Source organism: Geotrypetes seraphini, chromosome 11 (genome assembly GCF_902459505.1).
Source record: "Geotrypetes seraphini chromosome 11, aGeoSer1.1, whole genome shotgun sequence".
NCBI classification, from domain to species: domain Eukaryota; kingdom Metazoa; phylum Chordata; class Amphibia; order Gymnophiona; family Dermophiidae; genus Geotrypetes; species Geotrypetes seraphini.
This window is the reverse complement of record NC_047094.1, coordinates 57,973,495-57,992,511: the sequence shown is the minus strand read 5'-3', so window position 1 is coordinate 57,992,511 and position 19,017 is coordinate 57,973,495. Positions and strand designations below refer to the sequence as shown.

General features: G+C 50.4%; 1 protein-coding gene across 3 annotated transcripts in view; it reads left to right on the top strand.

Annotated features, from left to right (window-relative positions):
• TRAP1 (TNF receptor associated protein 1) overlaps window positions 1-19,017 on the top strand; it is a 197,591-nt gene that overhangs the window by 105,488 nt on the left and 73,086 nt on the right. For all 3 annotated transcript variants that reach the window (XR_004541110.1, XM_033963644.1, XM_033963646.1), the window contains exon 8: window positions 15,431-15,504. Coding sequence is in view for 2 of the 3 variants with exons in the window: in XM_033963644.1 (XP_033819535.1) it covers window positions 15,431-15,504 (74 nt within the window). In the remaining variant the exon portion in view is untranslated. The remainder of the gene's footprint in view (window positions 1-15,430; window positions 15,505-19,017) is intronic.

Sequence of the window (19,017 nt, the reverse complement as noted above, 5' to 3'; positions counted from 1 at the left end):
CCTCGAGGTCTTCCCGGGGCTCCTCGCCCTCGAAGCGACCTCGGACGGGGCGCCGCTCGAGGAAGCCGAAGCGCCCGCGGGGCTCGCCTCGGCGGCGCGATCGTTCCTCGCCGCTCGGGGGCGAGGCTTTGCAGGTGTCGGAGTTGCGCCTCGATAACCCGAGGCTTCTCCGATCTCCTCCTAGAAGGATTTCACGCGCCGCCTCGCCAAGGAAGGGGGAGAGTGCCCCCCGGACCCCGGGGTCCTCAACCAAGGGTTCTTCGCGGAGAATTTCTCCTTCCCCCTCGAGGCCTTTGGAGCGGGAATCCTGGGGCTCGGGGTCGGCCAGGGATCCTCATTATTCCCACGAGGCCTCTCCCCTTTCCTCGGTGGGGAGGTCGAGAACCCCTTCTCCACCCGCCAGGCCGTCCTCATTTTCCACCTTTGTTCAGGACATGGCCCGAGCCCTGGGGTTGGACCTCATGGTGGGTTCTCAGTATTCTAAAGAATTTTTGGAGGAGCAGGACCTCCCTACCCCACCTAGGGAGGTACCTCGGCTCCCCTTGAATAGAGTCCTCCTGCAGACCTGGCTGAAGAATTTGGCTAACCCTCTTACAGTCACGTCTGTCCCATCCAAGATGGAAGCGAAATATAGGACGGTGCCCCCTAAGGGGTTTGAGAAGGCGCAACTCTCCCACCAGTCTTTACTGGTGGAGTCTGCCCTTAAGAAAACGCAGCCCTCTCGGGTTTCTGTGGCGGTTCCACCCGGCAGGGAGGGGCGGACCCTGGACAAGTTTGGCCGTCGCCTCTATTCTAATTCCCTGATGGCCACCAGGGTACTAAATTATGCCTTCACCTTTTCCTCATATCTGCGTGGTATGGTGAAGGACCTTCCTCAATATCGTGACTCCCTACCGGACTCCCAAAGAGTAGGATTTGACAAGTTTATGTCCAACCTGTCTCAATTGCGGTTGTACCTCTTCCATGCGGTGTACGATGCATTTGAGCTGGTTTCGAGGGTGTCGGCCTTCGCAGTGGCCATGCGCCGTCTGGCCTGGCTTCGCACCCTCGATATGGACCCAAACCTGCAGGAACGTCTTGCAGACTTGCCTTGTGTGGGGTCCGAGTTATTTGACGAGTCCTTAGATGCGGCGACCAAACGGTTGTCGGAACAGGAGCGCTCGTTAGCCTCTCTGGTCCGCACCAAGCCTAGGCCCCCGCCGCAGAAACCCTTCCGTCCTCCGCCGCGCCGATACCCTCAGAAGTCTACCCCGGCTTTTTCTAGGCCACCGCCGAGACGTCCATCTCAGCGAGGCAGAGGGGGACAATCCCAAGCCCCGGCGCAGGGTCCTTCCAAACCCGCGCCCTCCTTTTGACGGGCTGAGCGGAAGGGGCGGGTTCCCCTCCGCGATCTCACAGGAACCCCTTTCCATAGGGGGGCGTCTTCGGTCCTTCTATGTGGCTTGGACCGAGATCACATCAGACGCTTGGGTGCTCCGGACCATCTCCGAGGGCTACTCGCTCAACTTTGTGTCCGCACCACCGGATCAACCCCCGGGGGCTGCCTCTTACAACCGAGCACAACTTCCCATCCTTCTGGCCGAAGCCAGGGCTCTGTTGAAGCTTCGGGCGGTGGAACCGGTCCCCAAAGATCAGCTGGGGAAGGGGTTTTACTCCCGTTACTTTTTGGTCCCAAAGAAGACCGGGGACTTACGCCCCATTCTGGATCTCAGGAAGCTCAACAAATTCCTGGTCCAGGAGAAGTTTCGAATGCTGTCTCTCCCGATCTTGTATCCTCTTTTAGAGGAAGGGGACTGGATGTGCTCCCTCGATCTGAAGGAAGCGTACACCCATGTTCCGGTGCACCCCGCCTACCGGAGGTTTTTACGGTTCCAGGTGGGAGACCTGCATCTTCAGTACAGGGTCCTGCCCTTCGGCCTGGCCTCGTCCCCTCGAGTCTTCACGAAGTGCATGGTTGTGGTCGCGGCAGCCCTGAGATCTCGTGGGCTTCATGTATTCCCGTACCTGGACGATTGGCTCATCAAGGCCCCGACCAGGGAGGGGGTTATCTCAGCGACCCGACAGTCTATCGTCTTCCTGCAGAGACTGGGGTTCGAGATAAATTTTCCCAAGTCACAGTTATCCCCGGCCCAGTCTCTTCAATTTATAGGCGCAGTGCTGGACACTGTGCGCCTGCGCTCGTACCTCCCACCTCCGCGGTTGGAAGCCTTGGTGCGGATGGGCCGTCTGATCTCTCAACTATCGGTGGTGTCAGCCCAGCGCATGATGATGCTGCTGGGCCACATGGCATCGACGGTCCACGTCACGCCCTTCGCCAGGCTGCACCTGAGGATTCCTCAGTGGACCCTAGCTTCTCAGTGGCGTCAGGATCGCGATCCGGTGTCTCGTCTCATTACGGTGACTCCTCCTTTGCGAAGATCGCTACGTTGGTGGACCAACTCTTCCAATCTGTCAGGGGGTTTACTGTTTCTCACCCCTCCCTTTCGCAAGGTTCTGACCACAGACTCCTCGGAGTACGCGTGGGGAGCCCACCTCGACGGTCTTCGGACGCAGGGCCTATGGTCTGCCGAGGACCGTCGTTGTCACATCAACGTGCTGGAACTTCGTGCCATCTTTCTGGCGGTTCGAGCGTTCGACCACATACTGCAAGATCAGGTAGTCCTCGTTCGTACGGACAACCAAGTGGCGATGTACTATGTGAACAAGCAAGGTGGGACGGGTTCTTGGCCCCTCTGCTCGGAGGCTCTTCGCCTTTGGGAGTGGGCGGTCTCCCGGAACATCTTCCTTCGGGCGGTCTACATCCAGGGAGAACAGAACTGTCTGGCGGACAAACTCAGTCGGCTTCTGCAGCCGCACGAGTGGTCTCTAAACACCGGAGTCCTGCGCGAGGTTTTCGATCGCTGGGGGACGCCGCAGGTGGATCTGTTTGCCTCTCCGGAAACCCGCAAACTGCCCCTGTATTGTTCTCGGATGTACTCCCGGGACCGTCTGGAAGCAGATGCCTTCCTTCTCGATTGGGAAGGGAGGTTCCTGTATGCGTTCCCTCCTTTTCCTCTGATCATGAGAACGTTAGTGCGTCTCAAATCGTCCGCGGCCACTATGATTCTCATTGCGCCTCGGTGGCCGCGTCAGCACTGGTTCTCCCTGCTGCTTCAGCTCAGTACCAGGGATCCTCTACTTCTGCCTCTGTTTCCTTCTCTGCTGTCTCAGAGTCAAGGTTCAATGTTACATCCCACTCTTCAGTCATTACACCTGACAGCTTGGTTTCTTGCTCCTTAACTTCGCCCTGTGTGTCTCAATCTGTGAGGGAGGTGTTGGAAGCCTCCCGCAAGATTTCGACCAGGCTTTGTTATTCACAAAAATGGACCAGGTTTTCCACCTGGTGTTCTTCTTTCCACCTGGATCCTGTTTCGGTTCCGGTGTCCTCGATCCTGGAATACTTATGGCACTTGTCGCACTCTGGTCTGAAAACCACATCTGTGCGTGTTCATCTTAGTGCCATTTCGGCTTTCCATCAGCACCTGGATGGACGTGCTCTTTCGCTCCATCCTTTGGTGACGCGTTTCATGAAAGGGCTACTCAGGGTTTGTCCCCCTCTTAAGCCTCCTCCCGTCGTGTGGGATTTAAATGTGGTTTTGGCTCAACTGATGAAACCTCCTTTTGAGCCACTCGACAGGTCTCTTTTGAAATTTCTGACTTGGAAGGTGATTTTTCTGATTGCTCTCACATCCGCTAGACGGATTGGGGAGTTGCAAGCTTTGGTTGCGGACCCTCCTTTTACTGTGTTCCATCATGATAAGGTGGTTCTCCGCACACATCCGAAATTTTTACCAAAGGTGGTGTCTGATTTTCACCTCAATCAGTCCATTGTCCTTCCTGTGTTCTTTCCGAAACCCCACTCCCATCCTGGCGAGACGGCGCTTCACACGCTTGACTGTAAGAGGGCGTTAGCATATTACCTTCAACGCACCAGGTCTCATAGGAAAGTTCCTCAATTGTTTTTGTCCTTTGATCCTAATCGATTAGGGCATCCTGTTTCCAAGCGCACTCTGTCTAACTGGTTGGCTGCTTGTATTTCTTTTTGCTATGCTCAGGCTGGTCTTCCGCCCCCGGGTCGAGTCACGGGGCATAAGGTCAGAGCGATGGCAGCCTCTGTAGCTTTCCTCCGTTCTACACCTGTGGAGGACATATGCAAGGCTGCCACTTGGTCTTCGGTTCATACATTCACCTCCCACTACTGTCTGGACACATTGTCCAGAAGCGACGGCCGGTTTGGCCAGTCGGTATTGCGTAATCTGTTTTCCTAAATTGCCATCCTCCCACCTGCCCTTTTTTGGTTGGCTTGGAGGTCACCCACATGTGAGAATATCATGCCTGCTTGTCCTGGGATAAAGCACAGTTACTTACCGTAACAGGTGTTATCCAGGGACAGCAGGCATATATTCTCACAACCCGCCCGCCTCCCCGGGATGGCTTCTTTGCTAGTTATGGAACTGAGGACCACGAGGTGGGATGCGCCCTCTAGTGGGCGAGAAGGCATGCACATGCGTGGTGCAGTGTGCAAACTTGAAACTTCAATCAAGTTTGCTTGAAAAGCTGTCCGCGCTGGGGCTCCGTAGATGACGTCACCCACCCACATGTGAGAATATATGCCTGCTGTCCCTGGATAACACCTGTTACGGTAAGTAACTGTGCTGTATCTGTCATCAACTGCATAGCTGTTTCAGATCTTAGCTGCATAGCTGTTTCAACCTAATATACCTAAACAACCGTCTAATCCGAACCACCTCAACCAGACAAAGGAGAACCCATGCTCCATTCACATATCCCCAATCAGAGAAGTCAAATGGAAAAAACTGTATAATGGCCTCCTGGCGACACAACAGCGAGATTAGACCGCCAACTCTCTACTTTGCTGATAACGACCCCTGACTACAGAACATTTAGAAAAGAAATTAAAACCATACTATTTAAAAAATCCCTGATACCCAACAATCGAAACCAACCTAACGCCTCCCCACTCTCTAAAACAACCTAACGCCACAAGAACTATTTCATCCCTATGAATCAAGTTGACTACTCCCTAACTATTCTATAATTCCTCTGGAAATGGCCAGATAGATCCTTTTTGTAATCCGCCTTGAACCGCAAGGTAACGGCGGAATTGAAATCACTAATGTAATGTAATTTCCTCCCAGGTACATATACAGCAGTGGTCTCAAACTCAAACCCTTTGCAGGGCCACATTTTGCATTTGTGAGTACTCGGAGGGCCTCAGAAAAAATAGTTAATGTCTTATTAATTTTGAATGAGGTAAAATTCTTTATAGTTTATAAATCTTTCCTTTTGGCTAAGTCTTAATAATAATATTGTAATTTATAGCTAAAGAGACATATGGTCAAGAAACTGTTTTATTTTACTTTTGTGATTATGATAAACATACTGAGGACCTCAAAATAGTACCTGGCAGGCCATATTTGGCTTCCGGGCCGCGAGTTTGATACCACTGATATACAGCAAACACCTTATGAAAGTACCAAGGTGCTTGTCCATCATCAAAACTTTGTACTGCACCCTCCATTTTACAGGCAACCAACACAGTTGTTTTAACACTGGGGTCATGGAAGCAAATCTGTTTTTTCCTGTCAGCATTCTTACAACTGCATTTTGTATTATCTGTAACGATTGTAAACAGTACAGAAGGCATTCCTTTATAGGGAAAAAATGCATTAATTCTTCTTGATTATGGTCAATTTTCCCCATCTTATTAGGTATAGAGTAATCATTACATCAGTTGTTGGTCTGGGAATCTAGAGAGGCTTCCTTTATTGCTCAATGCAAGAAACATTTTTTTTTTTTTTTTTGCTTATTTGGGAGCCTTATTTGCAATCACTGTCTCCATGGGCTTGAAACGTGGTTCTAAAGGTGGGGGGTTGTATCTTAATGGGATAGGGAGGGAGGGAGGAAGTGATAAGAATGGTATTGACTAGGGGAAGAGGAGTTTTGGAAATAGGTTTATAGTTGGAGGCAAGAGGTTATTTATTTATTCATTTACCTTGACTTCCAAAAAGCCTTCGACAAGGTGCCACACAAAAGACTGCTACGGAAGCTATGGAACCACAGGGTACAAGGGGAGGTCCACCGATGGATCAAAAACTGGCTGGCGGACAGGAAACAGAGGGTTGGAGTAAAGGGCCATTACTCAGACTGGCAATGGGTCACGAGCGGAGTTCCGCAGGGGTCGGTACTGGGACCGCTCCTGTTCGATATATTCATTAACGACCTGGAGGCAGGAACAAAATGTGAGGTTATCAAATTTGCAGATGACACCAAGCTATATAGCAGGGTAAATAACATGGAGGACTGCGAAGATCTCCAAAAGGATCTGACAACACTAGAACAATGGGCCAAAAAGTGGCAAATGAGCTTCAACATAGGGAAATGCAAGGTCATGCATATAGGGAAAAAGAACCCAATGTTCACTTACAAAATGGGGGGATCACCGCTAGGGGTGAGCAACCTTGAAAGAGACCTGGGAGTATTGGTGGACACAACATTAAAGGCGTCGGAGCAGTGCGCCTCAGCCTCAAGGAAAGCAAACAAAATGTTGGGTATCATTAAAAAGGGTATCACGACCAGGACGAAGGAAGTCATCCTGCCACTGTATCGCGCAATGGTGCGACCACACCTGGAGTACTGTGTTCACCGTACTCAAGAAGGTCACCGTACCTCAAGAAGGACATGGCAGTACTTGAGAAAGTCCAGAGAAGAGCAACTAAACTAATAAAGGGCATGGAGGATCTCTCATATACTGATAGACTGAAAAAGCTGGGGCTCTTCTCCCTGGAAAAGCGGAGACTTAGAGGAGACATGATAGAAACCTTCAAAATCATGAAAGGTATAGAAAAAATAGACAGGGACAGATTTTTCAAATTAAGGGGGACCACAAGTACAAGGGGGCACTCAGAGAAATTGAAAGGGGAGAGGTTTAGAACAAACGCCAGGAAGTTCTTCTTCACACAGAGGGTGGTGGATACATGGAATGCGCTGCCGGAGAATGTGATAAGCAGGAGCACGCTACAGGGCTTCAAAGAAGCCTTGGATAGGTACTTGGAGGACAAAGGGATAGAAGGGTATAGATAAGAATAGAGGTAGATTATAGGGATAGATTTAAATGGTAAGCTATAAAATTAGTCAGGACCACTGCTCAGGCAGTGGGCCTGATGGGCCGCCGCGGGTGCGGACCGCTGGGCAGGATGGACCTATGGTCTGCCTCAGCGGAGGCAACTCTTATGTTCTTAAGTTCTTATTTGTCTTTCTATACTGTTCTCCCAGGGGCGCTCAGAATTTATGCAGGTACTCAAGCATTTTTCCCTGTCTATCCTAGTGGACTCGCAATCTATCTAATGTGCCTGGGGCAATGGGGGGGGATTGAATGACTTTCCCAGGGTCACAAGGAGCAGAATGGGTTTGAACCCACAACCTCACGGTGCTTAGGCTGTGGCTTTAACCACTGCTACACTCTTCCCCCACCCTTTTTATAAGAAAAACCTGTTTCAGGTTTGGGGTTGGGGTGGTTTGTTTTCTCTCTTTCTTGAAGGGAAAAAAGATGTCTATAGAATAGGGAGGAGGCTAGTATGGTATAAAACTGAGAAGACCATATTGCATTGCTTGTTCCTTTTATATTTTATTCTCAATAAAAATGGTTAAATGTGTACTAACAGAACATAGAACTAGATATCTGTGTGCCTTTTTAACAACAGTTTTTATAGGTATAGTACTTTTTTAAAGGACTGACAATAGACACACAGCACAAGGTGTACATAACTCATATTATCCCAGGACAAGCAGGCAGCATATTCTTTACGCATGGGTGACGTCACCGACGGAGCCCACGGTACGGACCTTTTTACTAGAAAGTTCTAGTTGGCCGCACCGCGCGTGCGCGAGTGCCTTCCCGCCCGACGGAGGAGAGCGTGGTCCCCAGTTTCTTCGTTTCCGCGGAGCGAAGAAGACGTGCGTTTTTCAACTCCGATTGAAATCCTCTTTTTGCCTTCCCGCTCGCGTTCTTTTTTCGTTTTATTTACCTTCGGGTTCTTTTTTCTTTCATTTCCAAAAAAAAAAAAAAAAAAAATATTTTCTTTTTGTTTCGTTTTTTGTCCTTGCCCCGGCGGGGCCTGTTGTCACGATCCAGGCCTCGGGGTTTGATTTTGCGGAGGCCGTGTTTCCATTCATGCCCCCGCAGCCCGGTTTTAAGAAGTGCCAGCGGTGTGCACGCCCGATCTCCCTCACTGACCCACACAATTGGTGTTTACAGTGTTTGGGACCGGAGCATCGGGCGGACTCGTGCACCCGCTGTGCCACTCTTAAAAAACGCACTTTGAAGAATCGCCAAATCCAGCAAAGTCTGCTGTTCGGCACCGGCCCGACTATGGACTCGACTTCTTCAACTGCGGCACCATCGAAGTCGGCACCGACCACCTCGACACCGCCTGACATTACATCGGCGCCACCGGCGCCAGGTAAGCCGGCTAAGAAGCCTTCCACCCTTGAGCGCCCTCCCACCTCGGTGGCGACACCGGCTCTTTCGGCTCCACGCCGAACTAAAAAGCGCTCCGCTCCGATATCGGTGAGTGCCTCGTCATCGGCCTCCTCATCGCCGGAGCGTAGAGCGGCACCCATGGAACCAAAGCAGAAAAAAGTGGTTCCGGTGCCACCCCTGGATGACCGCATTGCGGCCATCCTCCAGGATAAGTTGCAGGAACAACTCCAACAGCAACTTAAACAGCTCTTGCCCTCTATCCTGGCACCGCTGCTTTCGGTACCAGACCGGCCCGAGCCCCACACCGTCCAACCGGTATCCACGCCATCGGTACCTATGGACCCCTCCATGCCCATTCTCTCGGCACCGCATATCCATGCCCATGCCGAGGCCGTCGCTCTGACGACATCCGATCCTCCTCGGGACCGAGCGGAACACCGGTCTTCCCGCGAACCTGACCGGCACCGTTCTTCCCGGGACCGAGACAGACACAGGTCTTCATCCCCCGGTACCGTCTCGGTACGCTCAGGCAAGTCTCGGTCTAAAGCTCATCATACCGAGCCTTCCACTCCAGTCTCTCGGCACGCACACACCGATGTCAGAGACCCGGACCTCTGGGAGGAATCTCCCCTCGGTACCGAGGAGGATGCATCGTCGTCGGACGAAGAGCCCTCGGCCCCCGATACCACATCTAAACCTGAGCAATCTTCTTTTTCAAAATTCCTCAGGGAGTTATCGGGGGCCTTATCTTTGCCTCTGGAATCTGACTCCAAGAAGTCACAAGCTTTCCTGGAGGCATTAGATTTCGATCAACCTCCTAAGGAGTTCCTGAAGTTACCCGTGCATGACATCCTACGGGAAACTTTTTATAAAAATTGGGAAAATCCATTAACTGTCCCTGGGGCACCCCGTAAACTGGATAGCCTTTACAGGGTTATTCCAATCCCGGGATTTGATAAACCCCAGCTGCCCCATGAATCTCTCCTGGTTGAGTCCACTTTAAAAAAGACTCAAGGCTCCAGTGTATATGCCTCTACCCCTCCTGGCAGGGAGGGCAAAACTATGGACAAGTTTGGCAAGCGGCTCTACCAGAATGCCATGCTTGCCAACAGGGCAAACAATTACTCTTTCCACTTTTCATTCTACCTGAAACATCTGGTAATGCAACTCTCCGCCATGCAAAAGTACATGCCAGAGCACAAGGTTCCACTATTCCAGCAGCACATCTCCAGCCTGCTTCAACTTAGAAAATTTATGGTGCGCTCCATCTATGACTCCTTTGAGCTCACCTCTCGTGCATCTGCCATCGCTGTGGCCATGCGCCGCCTGGCCTGGCTCAGGGTCTCTGATTTGGATGTCAACCATCAGGACCGGCTAGCCAACGCCCCATGTATGGGAGACGAATTGTTCGGAGAGTCTCTGGATACCACCACACAAAAACTTTCCGCCCATGAGACCAGATGGGATACTCTCATTAAACCAAAGAAGAAGGCCCCTCCTGCTCGGCCTTACAAACCACAGTCTTCATACCAGCGCAGGTTCTCCGCTAGGCCGCTTAACCCACCTTCACAGCAACCTAGGCGGGCTCGCCAACAACAACACAACCAGGCTCGTGCACAGTCTAATCAACCTGCCAAGCCTCTTCCTCCTGCCAAACCTTCTCAGCCCTTTTGACTCCTCTCTCCAGGGCTTAGCCAGTCTTCCACCCTCATTGCCTCTCCCTCAACCAATCGGAGGCAGGCTCCGCATTTTTCTCAGCCGTTGGGAGGTCATCACATCAGACCAGTGGGTCCTCAACATCATCCGCCACGGCTACTCTCTCAACTTCCAGACTCTTCCACCAGACAATCCTCCCGTAGAGTCTGCTTCTCTTTCAACTCAAACCCCCCTCCTCCTGAGGGAGGTCCAATCCCTCCTTCTCCTCAATGCCATCGAAGAAGTACCTCTGGAACAAAGGGGCCGGGGATTCTACTCCCGTTACTTTCTGGTTCCAAAAAAGACAGGAGACCTACGTCCCATTCTCGATCTCAGGGACCTCAACAAATGTCTTGTCAAGGAGAAGTTCAGAATGCTCTCCCTTGCCACGCTTTACCCTCATCTCTCTCAGAACGACTGGCTATGTTCCCTGGACCTCAAAGAGGCCTACACTCACATACCAATCAATCCAGCTTCACGTCGCTACCTAAGATTCCAGGTGCACCATCGCCATTATCAGTACAAAGTGCTACCTTTTGGCCTCGCTTCATCACCCAGGGTGTTCACCAAATGCCTCATTGTGGCGGCGGCCTTCCTCAGGTCTCACAACCTCCAGGTGTTTCCCTACTTGGACGATTGGTTGGTGAAAGCACCTACGTCTCCACTTGTGCTACAAGCCACTCATCATACCATCTCTCTCCTCCACCTCCTGGGGTTCGAGATCAACTACCCCAAGTCGCATCTGCTTCCCACGCAGCGCCTTCAGTTCATTGGAGCAGTTCTCGACACCACACTAATGAGGGCGTTTCTCCCCTCCGACCGTCAGCGGAACCTGCTCCGCCTGTGTCGTCAGGTGCTCCTTCATCACTCCATTTCTGCCAGACAGATGATGGTCCTCCTGGGCCACATGGCCTCGACGGTGCATGTGCTTCCCCTGGCACGACTCCACCTCAGGACACCTCAATGGACTCTGGCCAACCAATGGTCGCAGACCTCGAATCTTCTTTCTCATCCCATCTCTGTGACATCGTCTCTTCAGCAATCTCTACAATGGTGGTTGAACTCCTCAAATCTTTCCAGGGGCCTTCTTTTTCATCTGCCCCCGCATTCCATGACCATCACCACGGATGCCTCCCCTTATGCATGGGGAGCTCACCTGGGAGACCTACGCACCCAAGGTCTTTGGACCCCGCAGGAGCGTCTTCATCACATCAATTTCCTGGAACTACGAGCCATGTTCTATGCTCTCAAGGCCTTCCAGCACCTTCTTTGCCCTCAGGTTCTGCTCCTGTGCACGGACAACCAAGTTGCCATGTACTACATCAACAAACAGGGCGGCACCGGATCTCGCCTCCTTTGTCAGGAGGCTCTTCGCATTTGGACCTGGGCCACGGCCCGCAGTCTCTTCCTCAAGGCTGTCTACATCCAGGGCGAACAGAACTCCCTGGCCGACAATCTCAGCCGCATCCTTCAACCTCACGAGTGGACTTTGGATCCTCCCACGCTCCACTCCATCTTTGCTCGCTGGGGCACTCCGCAGGTGGACCTATTCGCAGCTCCTCACAACCATCAGCTGCCCCAGTTCTGCTCCAGACTCTTCTCTCCTCATCGTCTGGCCCCGGATGCATTCCTTCTCGACTGGACGGATCGGTTCCTCTATGCCTTTCCTCCTCTACCTCTGATGTTGCGGACTTTATCCAAACTCCGCAGGGACGGAGCCACCATGATCCTCATAGCTCCCCGGTGGCCTCGTCAACACTGGTTCTCCCTCCTGCTTCAGCTCAGCTCCAGGGATCCCATTCCTCTACCTGTGTTTCCTACTCTACTTACACAGCAACATCAGTCTCTACTACATCCCAATCTGTCTTCGCTCCACCTGACAGCTTGGTTTCTCTCGGGCTGACCTCTTCAGGAAATCTGTCTCAGCCTGTCCGTCTCATTTTGGACGCCTCCAGGAAACCGGCCACCCTCCAATGTTACCATCAGAAGTGGACCAGGTTCTCCTCTTGGTGCCTCCGTCATCATCACAATCCCACCTCTTTAGCGGTGGAAACTGTTCTGGACTACTTGCTCTCCCTGTCCAACGCAGGCCTCAAGTCTACCTCTATCAGAGTCCATCTCAGTGCCATCACGGCATTTCATGAACCTGTCTTAGGAAAACCTCTCACGGCTCACCCTCTGGTTTCCCGATTCATGAGGGGCCTCTTCAACATCAAACCACCTCTGAAGCCTCCTCCGGTCGTCTGGGACCTGAATGTGGTTTTATCTGCCCTCATGAAACCTCCCTTTGAGCCGCTTGCCACAACTTCGCTCAAATTTCTGACATGGAAGGTTCTTTTCCTCATTGCCATCACCTCTGCCAGGAGGGTTAGTGAGCTTCATGCACTGGTTGCCGATCCACCGTTCACTATTTTTCACCATGACAAGGTGGTTCTGCGCACCCATCCAAAGTTCCTTCCAAAGGTGGTCTCAGCTTTTCACCTCAACCAGTCCATTGTGTTGCCTGTTTTCTTCCCGAAACCTCATTCACATCCCGGAGAACAGGCATTGCACAGTCTTGACTGCAAGCGTGCCCTGGCTTACTATCTTGATCGTACAAGGGCTCACCGCTTGTCCCCTCAGCTCTTCCTGACCTTCGACCCAAATCGTTTGGGTCGACCGGTCTCTAAACGGACGCTATCCAACTGGCTTGCAGCTTGCATCGCGTTCTGTTACGTTCGGGCCGGTCTGTCACTAGACGGTGCTGTCACGGCCCACAGGGTAAGAGCTATGGCCGCTTCTGTTGCTTTCCTCCGTTCCACACCCATTGAGGAAATCTGCAAGGCACCACCTGGTCCTCAGTTCACACATTCACTACTCACTACTGTCTGGATGCTTTCTCCAGACGGGATGGGCACTTCGGCCAATCTGTACTTCAGAATTTATTTTCCTAATGGCCAACCATCCCTCCTCCCTCTTTGTTAGCTTGGAGGTCACCCATGCGTAAAGAATATGCTGCCTGCTTGTCCTGGGATAAAGCACAGTTACTTACCGTAACAGGTGTTATCCAGGGACAGCAGGCAGATATTCTTACGTCCCACCCTCCTCCCCGGGTTGGCTTCTTAGCTGGCTTATACTAACTGGGGACCACGCTCTCCTCCGTCGGGCGGGAAGGCACTCGCGCACGCGCGGTGCGGCCAACTAGAACTTTCTAGTAAAAAGGTCCGTACCGTGGGCTCCGTCGGTGACGTCACCCATGCGTAAAGAATATCTGCCTGCTGTCCCTGGATAACACCTGTTACGGTAAGTAACTGTGCTATATACAAGTCAATTTCATTACATTATGTCAAGTTTATGACGGTCTACCAAACTATTATGACTTACTTCAAGTTGTAAAAAGATAGCCTCAATAATAGTTATGCTCAAAACACCTTATACAATCCAATGGGAATTCTGATTCCACTTTCTCAAAATGAGTCAGTGGTGTTGGAATTCTTCATCATTCCCAATACATGGAAAGTACTCAATATGTTTTTTAGAGATAAATGTTTTTAAAGATTTTTTCCTACTTTCACATCAATATAACTTATTATAGCTTAAATAGCTTGTATATAGAAAAAGGTTTAAAAGTGCATCACTTAACTTAAATCCTTATCGGTTCCCCTTCCCGACGCGTTTCGGAATTCTTTTTCAAGGTCGGGGGAACTGAAAAGCAACACACACACCATAAGAAATCACACCCAAACAATCTCTAAAACATTTAAGTCTTCTAAGTATTCAACTCACCAAGAGATAAGGTTAATCCTCAACCATACATTTACTGCCACTGGCTATCAAGAAAGATGGCCGCAGCGTTCATTCAGAGCATTAAATAGTCCCACCCCCCTCGTCATACTCAGTATCCTAGCAACCCAAACGATCCAGAGAGAAAGTTCAAAACAAAAGGCCCCTAATTTTTGACATTAGCAATCTACTTGGGCCATCCAATCTGAGGCTTCATTTAACCCGGATGGAGCCATAGTTTGAAGTTGAAACATCCAGCGCAACTCCCGCAGATTTAAAGTGCGCTCAAATGGTCAGTGCCAGTGGTGCCCGTTTGTGCTGGCAGGCGAGACCTGGACTCATCCCATTTTAGGTACCAAGTATACTGCTAGACATAACACCAATTGCAATTCGGACTATGCCATATATTTAATCCAGTGCCCATGTCCCAAACTTTATGTGGGTCGTACCACCAGGGCTATTAAGACCCGTCTCACTGAGCACAAATCTAGATTGAACACAAGTTGTGAAGCTTCTCCTCTAGTTAGACACTGGAAATTATGTAAACATGGTTTGAAGGACCTGAAATGGAGAATATTAGATAAGATCATTGTTGGGTGGGAGGGAGGGAATATTGAGCGCACTTTAAATCTGCGGGAGTTGCGCTGGATGTTTCAACTTCAAACTATGGCTCCATCCGGGTTAAATGAAGCCTCAGATTGGATGGCCCAAGTAGATTGCTGATGTCAAAAATTAGGGGCCTTTTGTTTTGAACTTTCTCTCTGGATTGTTTGGGTTGCTAGGATACTGAGTATGACGAGGGGGGTGGGACTATTTAATGCTCTGAATGAACGCTGCGGCCATCTTTCTTGATAGCCAGTGGCAGTAAATGTATGGTTGAGGATTAACCTTATCTCTTGGTGAGTTGAATACTTAGAAGACTTAAATGTTTTAGAGATTGTTTGGGTGTGATTTCTTATGGTGTGTGTGTTGCTTTTCAGTTCCCCCGACCTTGAAAAAGAATTTCGAAATGTGTCGGGAATGGGAACCGATAAGGATTTAAGTTAAGTGATGCACTTTTAAACCTTTTTCTATATACAAGCTATTTAAGCTATAATAAGTTATATTGATGTGAAAGTAGGAAAAAATCTTTAAAAAGAAAAAAATCTTTAAAAACATTTATCTCTAAAAAACATATTGAGTACTTTCCATGTATTGGGAATGATGAAGAATTCCAACACCACTGACTCGTTTTGAGAAAGTGATATCAGAATTCCCATTGGATTGTATAAAGTGTTTTGAGCAAAGTTTATGACGGAGCATTTGAGCCATCTGCACCATTTCAGCCTTATAAAATTATATATCTGCTAGAGGGGAGAGAGAGAATGACCAACAGTGATTGATGACTTTACAAGTCCAAAGTAATTCCACACTTCCCCTTTTTTCTTTCAGAGGTGGTGACCAAGTACAGTAATTTCATCAGTTTCCCCCTGTACCTGAATGGCCGGCGCGTCAACACCCTACAGGTGACTTATGTTCCCTTGAGAGTCCTCCAAGTATAAGGCAATTAGAAATGCAAAGCTAAGCAGCTTTTCAGGGGTGAGCAGCAACGGCAGCTCTCCATGTGGGTGGTGGAGGCAGTGGTGGCAACAGCAATTTTTCATGTGGGTGGCGGAGACAGCGGCAGCAAGACAGCTGTCTGTGGGTGGGCAGCAGTGGCAACAGCAGAGAGGAAGCAGTAATACAATGTCGTCTTCAGCCTGACTTCTGGTGAAGCGCAGACCTTGGATTGCAAGTGTTTTGCAAGACAAGCATTAAATTTAACTTGATATACAAGCAAGGTTTTGCAATACAAATGCATATAGTATACACACATCACATCATCACAACTGAGCCAGTGGGTCTGCTCTCTCTGACACTGCAAGAGTGTAATGACTGTTCTGAATGAGCGAGGGCTTGCAATACAAGTACGTATAGTATTTTGTATAAAGTTTTTGGGTTGTGGAACGAATCGTCTTACGTTTCTATTATTTCTTATGGGAAAATTTGCTTTGATATATGAGTATTTTGGATTACAAGGAAAGTAAGGCTTTTACAGCAGTCTCTGCTGTATAAGGCCCCAATGCCCCATTAAAAGAACTCTCCCTCTCCCACTGATTCCCCCATCCATGACCTCCACCCACCCAAAAAACTCTGGTGAGCTGGGGGGTCAACCCCCTAACTCAGGGGCCCTCCCTGGACTTCTGACACTCCCCCCGTACCTTTTAGTAGAAAAAAAACAGAAGGGATGCCCATTCCCTCCTGCCAGCAGGCCCACCTCTTCAAAATGGTGGGCCTTCCCGGGGCATTCTTGGATCCACTGGCACCAGGGCCTTAGGCCCCATCCCAGTGCATTCTGAGATGCACTGGGAGGAACTTAAGGCTCTGATTAGCTCAGGAACTTAAGACCCCTCCTATGGGAGAGGCCTTAGATGCCGGGGCCAATCGGAGCCTTAGGCCCCTCCCAGTGCATCCCAGGATGCTCCAGGAAGGGGAAGGCCTACCAATTTGAAGAAGCAAGCCTGTCGGCAGGAGGAAGTGAGCATCCCTCCTGCCAATTTTCTGAGAAAGGTATGGAAGGTGGTTTGAAGGACATGGGTGGATCCGGGTGGCCAGGGTAGGAGGGAGTAGGCATCCCTCCTGCTAATATTCATGGGAGGGGAGGGCTAGGGATGGCCTGCCAGTATTTTGTTTGTTTGGGGGCCATCGACAGGAGGAAGCCAGCACAACTTTTTTTTTTTTTTTTTCCCAATAAGGAAAGATATTATGCTTGTGTAACACACGCACGTACCTGTGCCCATTAAAAAAAGAAAAAGTTGGCTTTTTTTAGTGTTACTGACACTTCCAACCCTGTCAGAGATTTCAGAATGATTAAAAAACGGTGCTTCATTTTGTGTATCATGTGGGCATCGATCGGAGTGCTCATTTTTTTTTTTTTTTTTTTAACATATGTTTATTAACAGCGAGAGAGAATACACCGCCCAGCAGGGCGCAACAATAACCATTGAAAAGACATATAACGGTCCAGCACTCAGAACAAGCATCAACAATAGCAAGACGTCCCCCAGGGCACCCCCATATGTATGTGATAGACAAAAACAGAGCAAGACAAATAGAGCATTGGGGACAAAAACTGAAAGGTACAGTTGGAAAGGTAGGCCGCCCGTCTGGAGCAGTGGTCTCCCGCCTTTTTCCCTTTTTTCCATAAGAAGAACCCCCAAAAAACCCACACAACACTCAAATCATCAAGCGCACTCATCATCATCCAGTCATACAAACCATTCACTCATATCCCAGGAAGCTCCCTCCCCCTCTCCCCCATCCCAGAGCACTAAAGTATAAATAGAGAGAAAGAAAAAGAAAAAAGTGAGAGAAAAAGAAGGCTATAAAGAGTCAACTAAAGGAGGCAAACCCTCAAGGGCCGGCCGAGAATCGGAAAGTCAGTTCCCTGCTAAGAAGGCCCCTGGTCCCCCTCTCGTGCGGTCGACGGCACCAGGTCCCGCAGTCTCGCCCATAAGCCAGCGTAATGTTGCTTAAGCACGCTCGTTGTTCTCGCTTGGGATCGAATTTCAAACAGAGCAACCTCTCGAAGCCGGCACCTCCAGTGCGGTAGCGGAGGGGGCTCCTCAGACATCCAGTATGTCAAGATCAATTTCTTTACTACTAAAATAGCATTATAAAGAAATCGGCATTGAGGTGTGGTGAATCCCTGGTCCTGGAGGGATGTCTGCAGACCCAGGAGTATGAACCCATAGTCCCATTCCACAGTGCGCTGCACCACCTGTTCCAACAAGGGGAGGGCTTCCCTCCACACATCCAGACGTGGGCACTCCAAAAAGGAATGTATATAAGTACCGGCACTGCTCTTGCATTTAATACAAAGACCGCTCTCCCAGATTCCCAGTCGCGCTCCCCTCTGTGCCGTGAAGTATGCCCTATGAAGGATCTTATACTGGAGTTCCTGGAAGTCTGCTGATTTAGTGTAGGAATATAGTGTTGTAAAGCAGGCAACGAACTGTGATTCAGAAATATCCTGCCCCAGGTCTCGTTCCCAGGATGTACGCACCGGTGTAAGTACCGACGTGGCAAGGGACAACTTAGGGACGCGATACCAGCGCGCAAGGGAATTTAGCGCTGGCCGGGTGGCCGAGAACAAGATATCCAGAGGGCCCCTGACCCAGGCCCCCGCCACTCCCCTACGTTCCGTCTCCCAGTAGTGGCGGACCTGAAAATAGGAAAACATATAGCTCGAGGGAAGGCCCCACGCGTCCCGGACCTGCTGGAAGGAAGGAAATCCAGACGGAGACAGATCAAGTACGTTTTCCATCATCCGACAACCCTGGGCCGACCAATGCTGAAATACAGATCTACCCCTGCCTGGTGGGAACCTGGGGTTACCCTCCAGGCGTACAAAGGGGGATATGTCCGGCGGTAATTGCTGTCGTCGCCTCCACCAACGCCATGCCATTCTGAACGGGCGCAGAAAACGAGAACAAACCGTATAACGCCTCCCAGGATCATCATGTCGATGTATGAGGTTCATAAATTGAAAGGGAGCACTCCAGCTCGCCAACCATCCCCGAGGGGAGTAGCGGGGGCACTCACTATAGCCCTCGTGAATCCAACGGAGGAGAGAGGCAACATTATAAAGCCGAATATCCGGGACATTGAGTCCCCCCAGTGATTTATCCAAGATAAGCTTGGACATCGCTATCCGAGGAGTGCGAGACCTCCAAATAAATCGAGAGATAGTGGATTTAAAGACAAGTTCATCCCTCCTGGTGAGCCAAAGTGGCATGGCCTGCAAGGGATACAAGAGCTTCGGTACCAGACTCATTTTCACTAAGGCCACCCGACCCAGAATCCCCAGCGGCAGGTCCTGCCAAGCTTGGCACAGTTTTGCGATGGCCTCGAGGGGCCGGCGGATATTCGCGTTGTAAAGCGTGGGAAGATCAGTGCTGAGGTATATGCCGAGGTATCTCATTGGTTTAGTCGTAGGT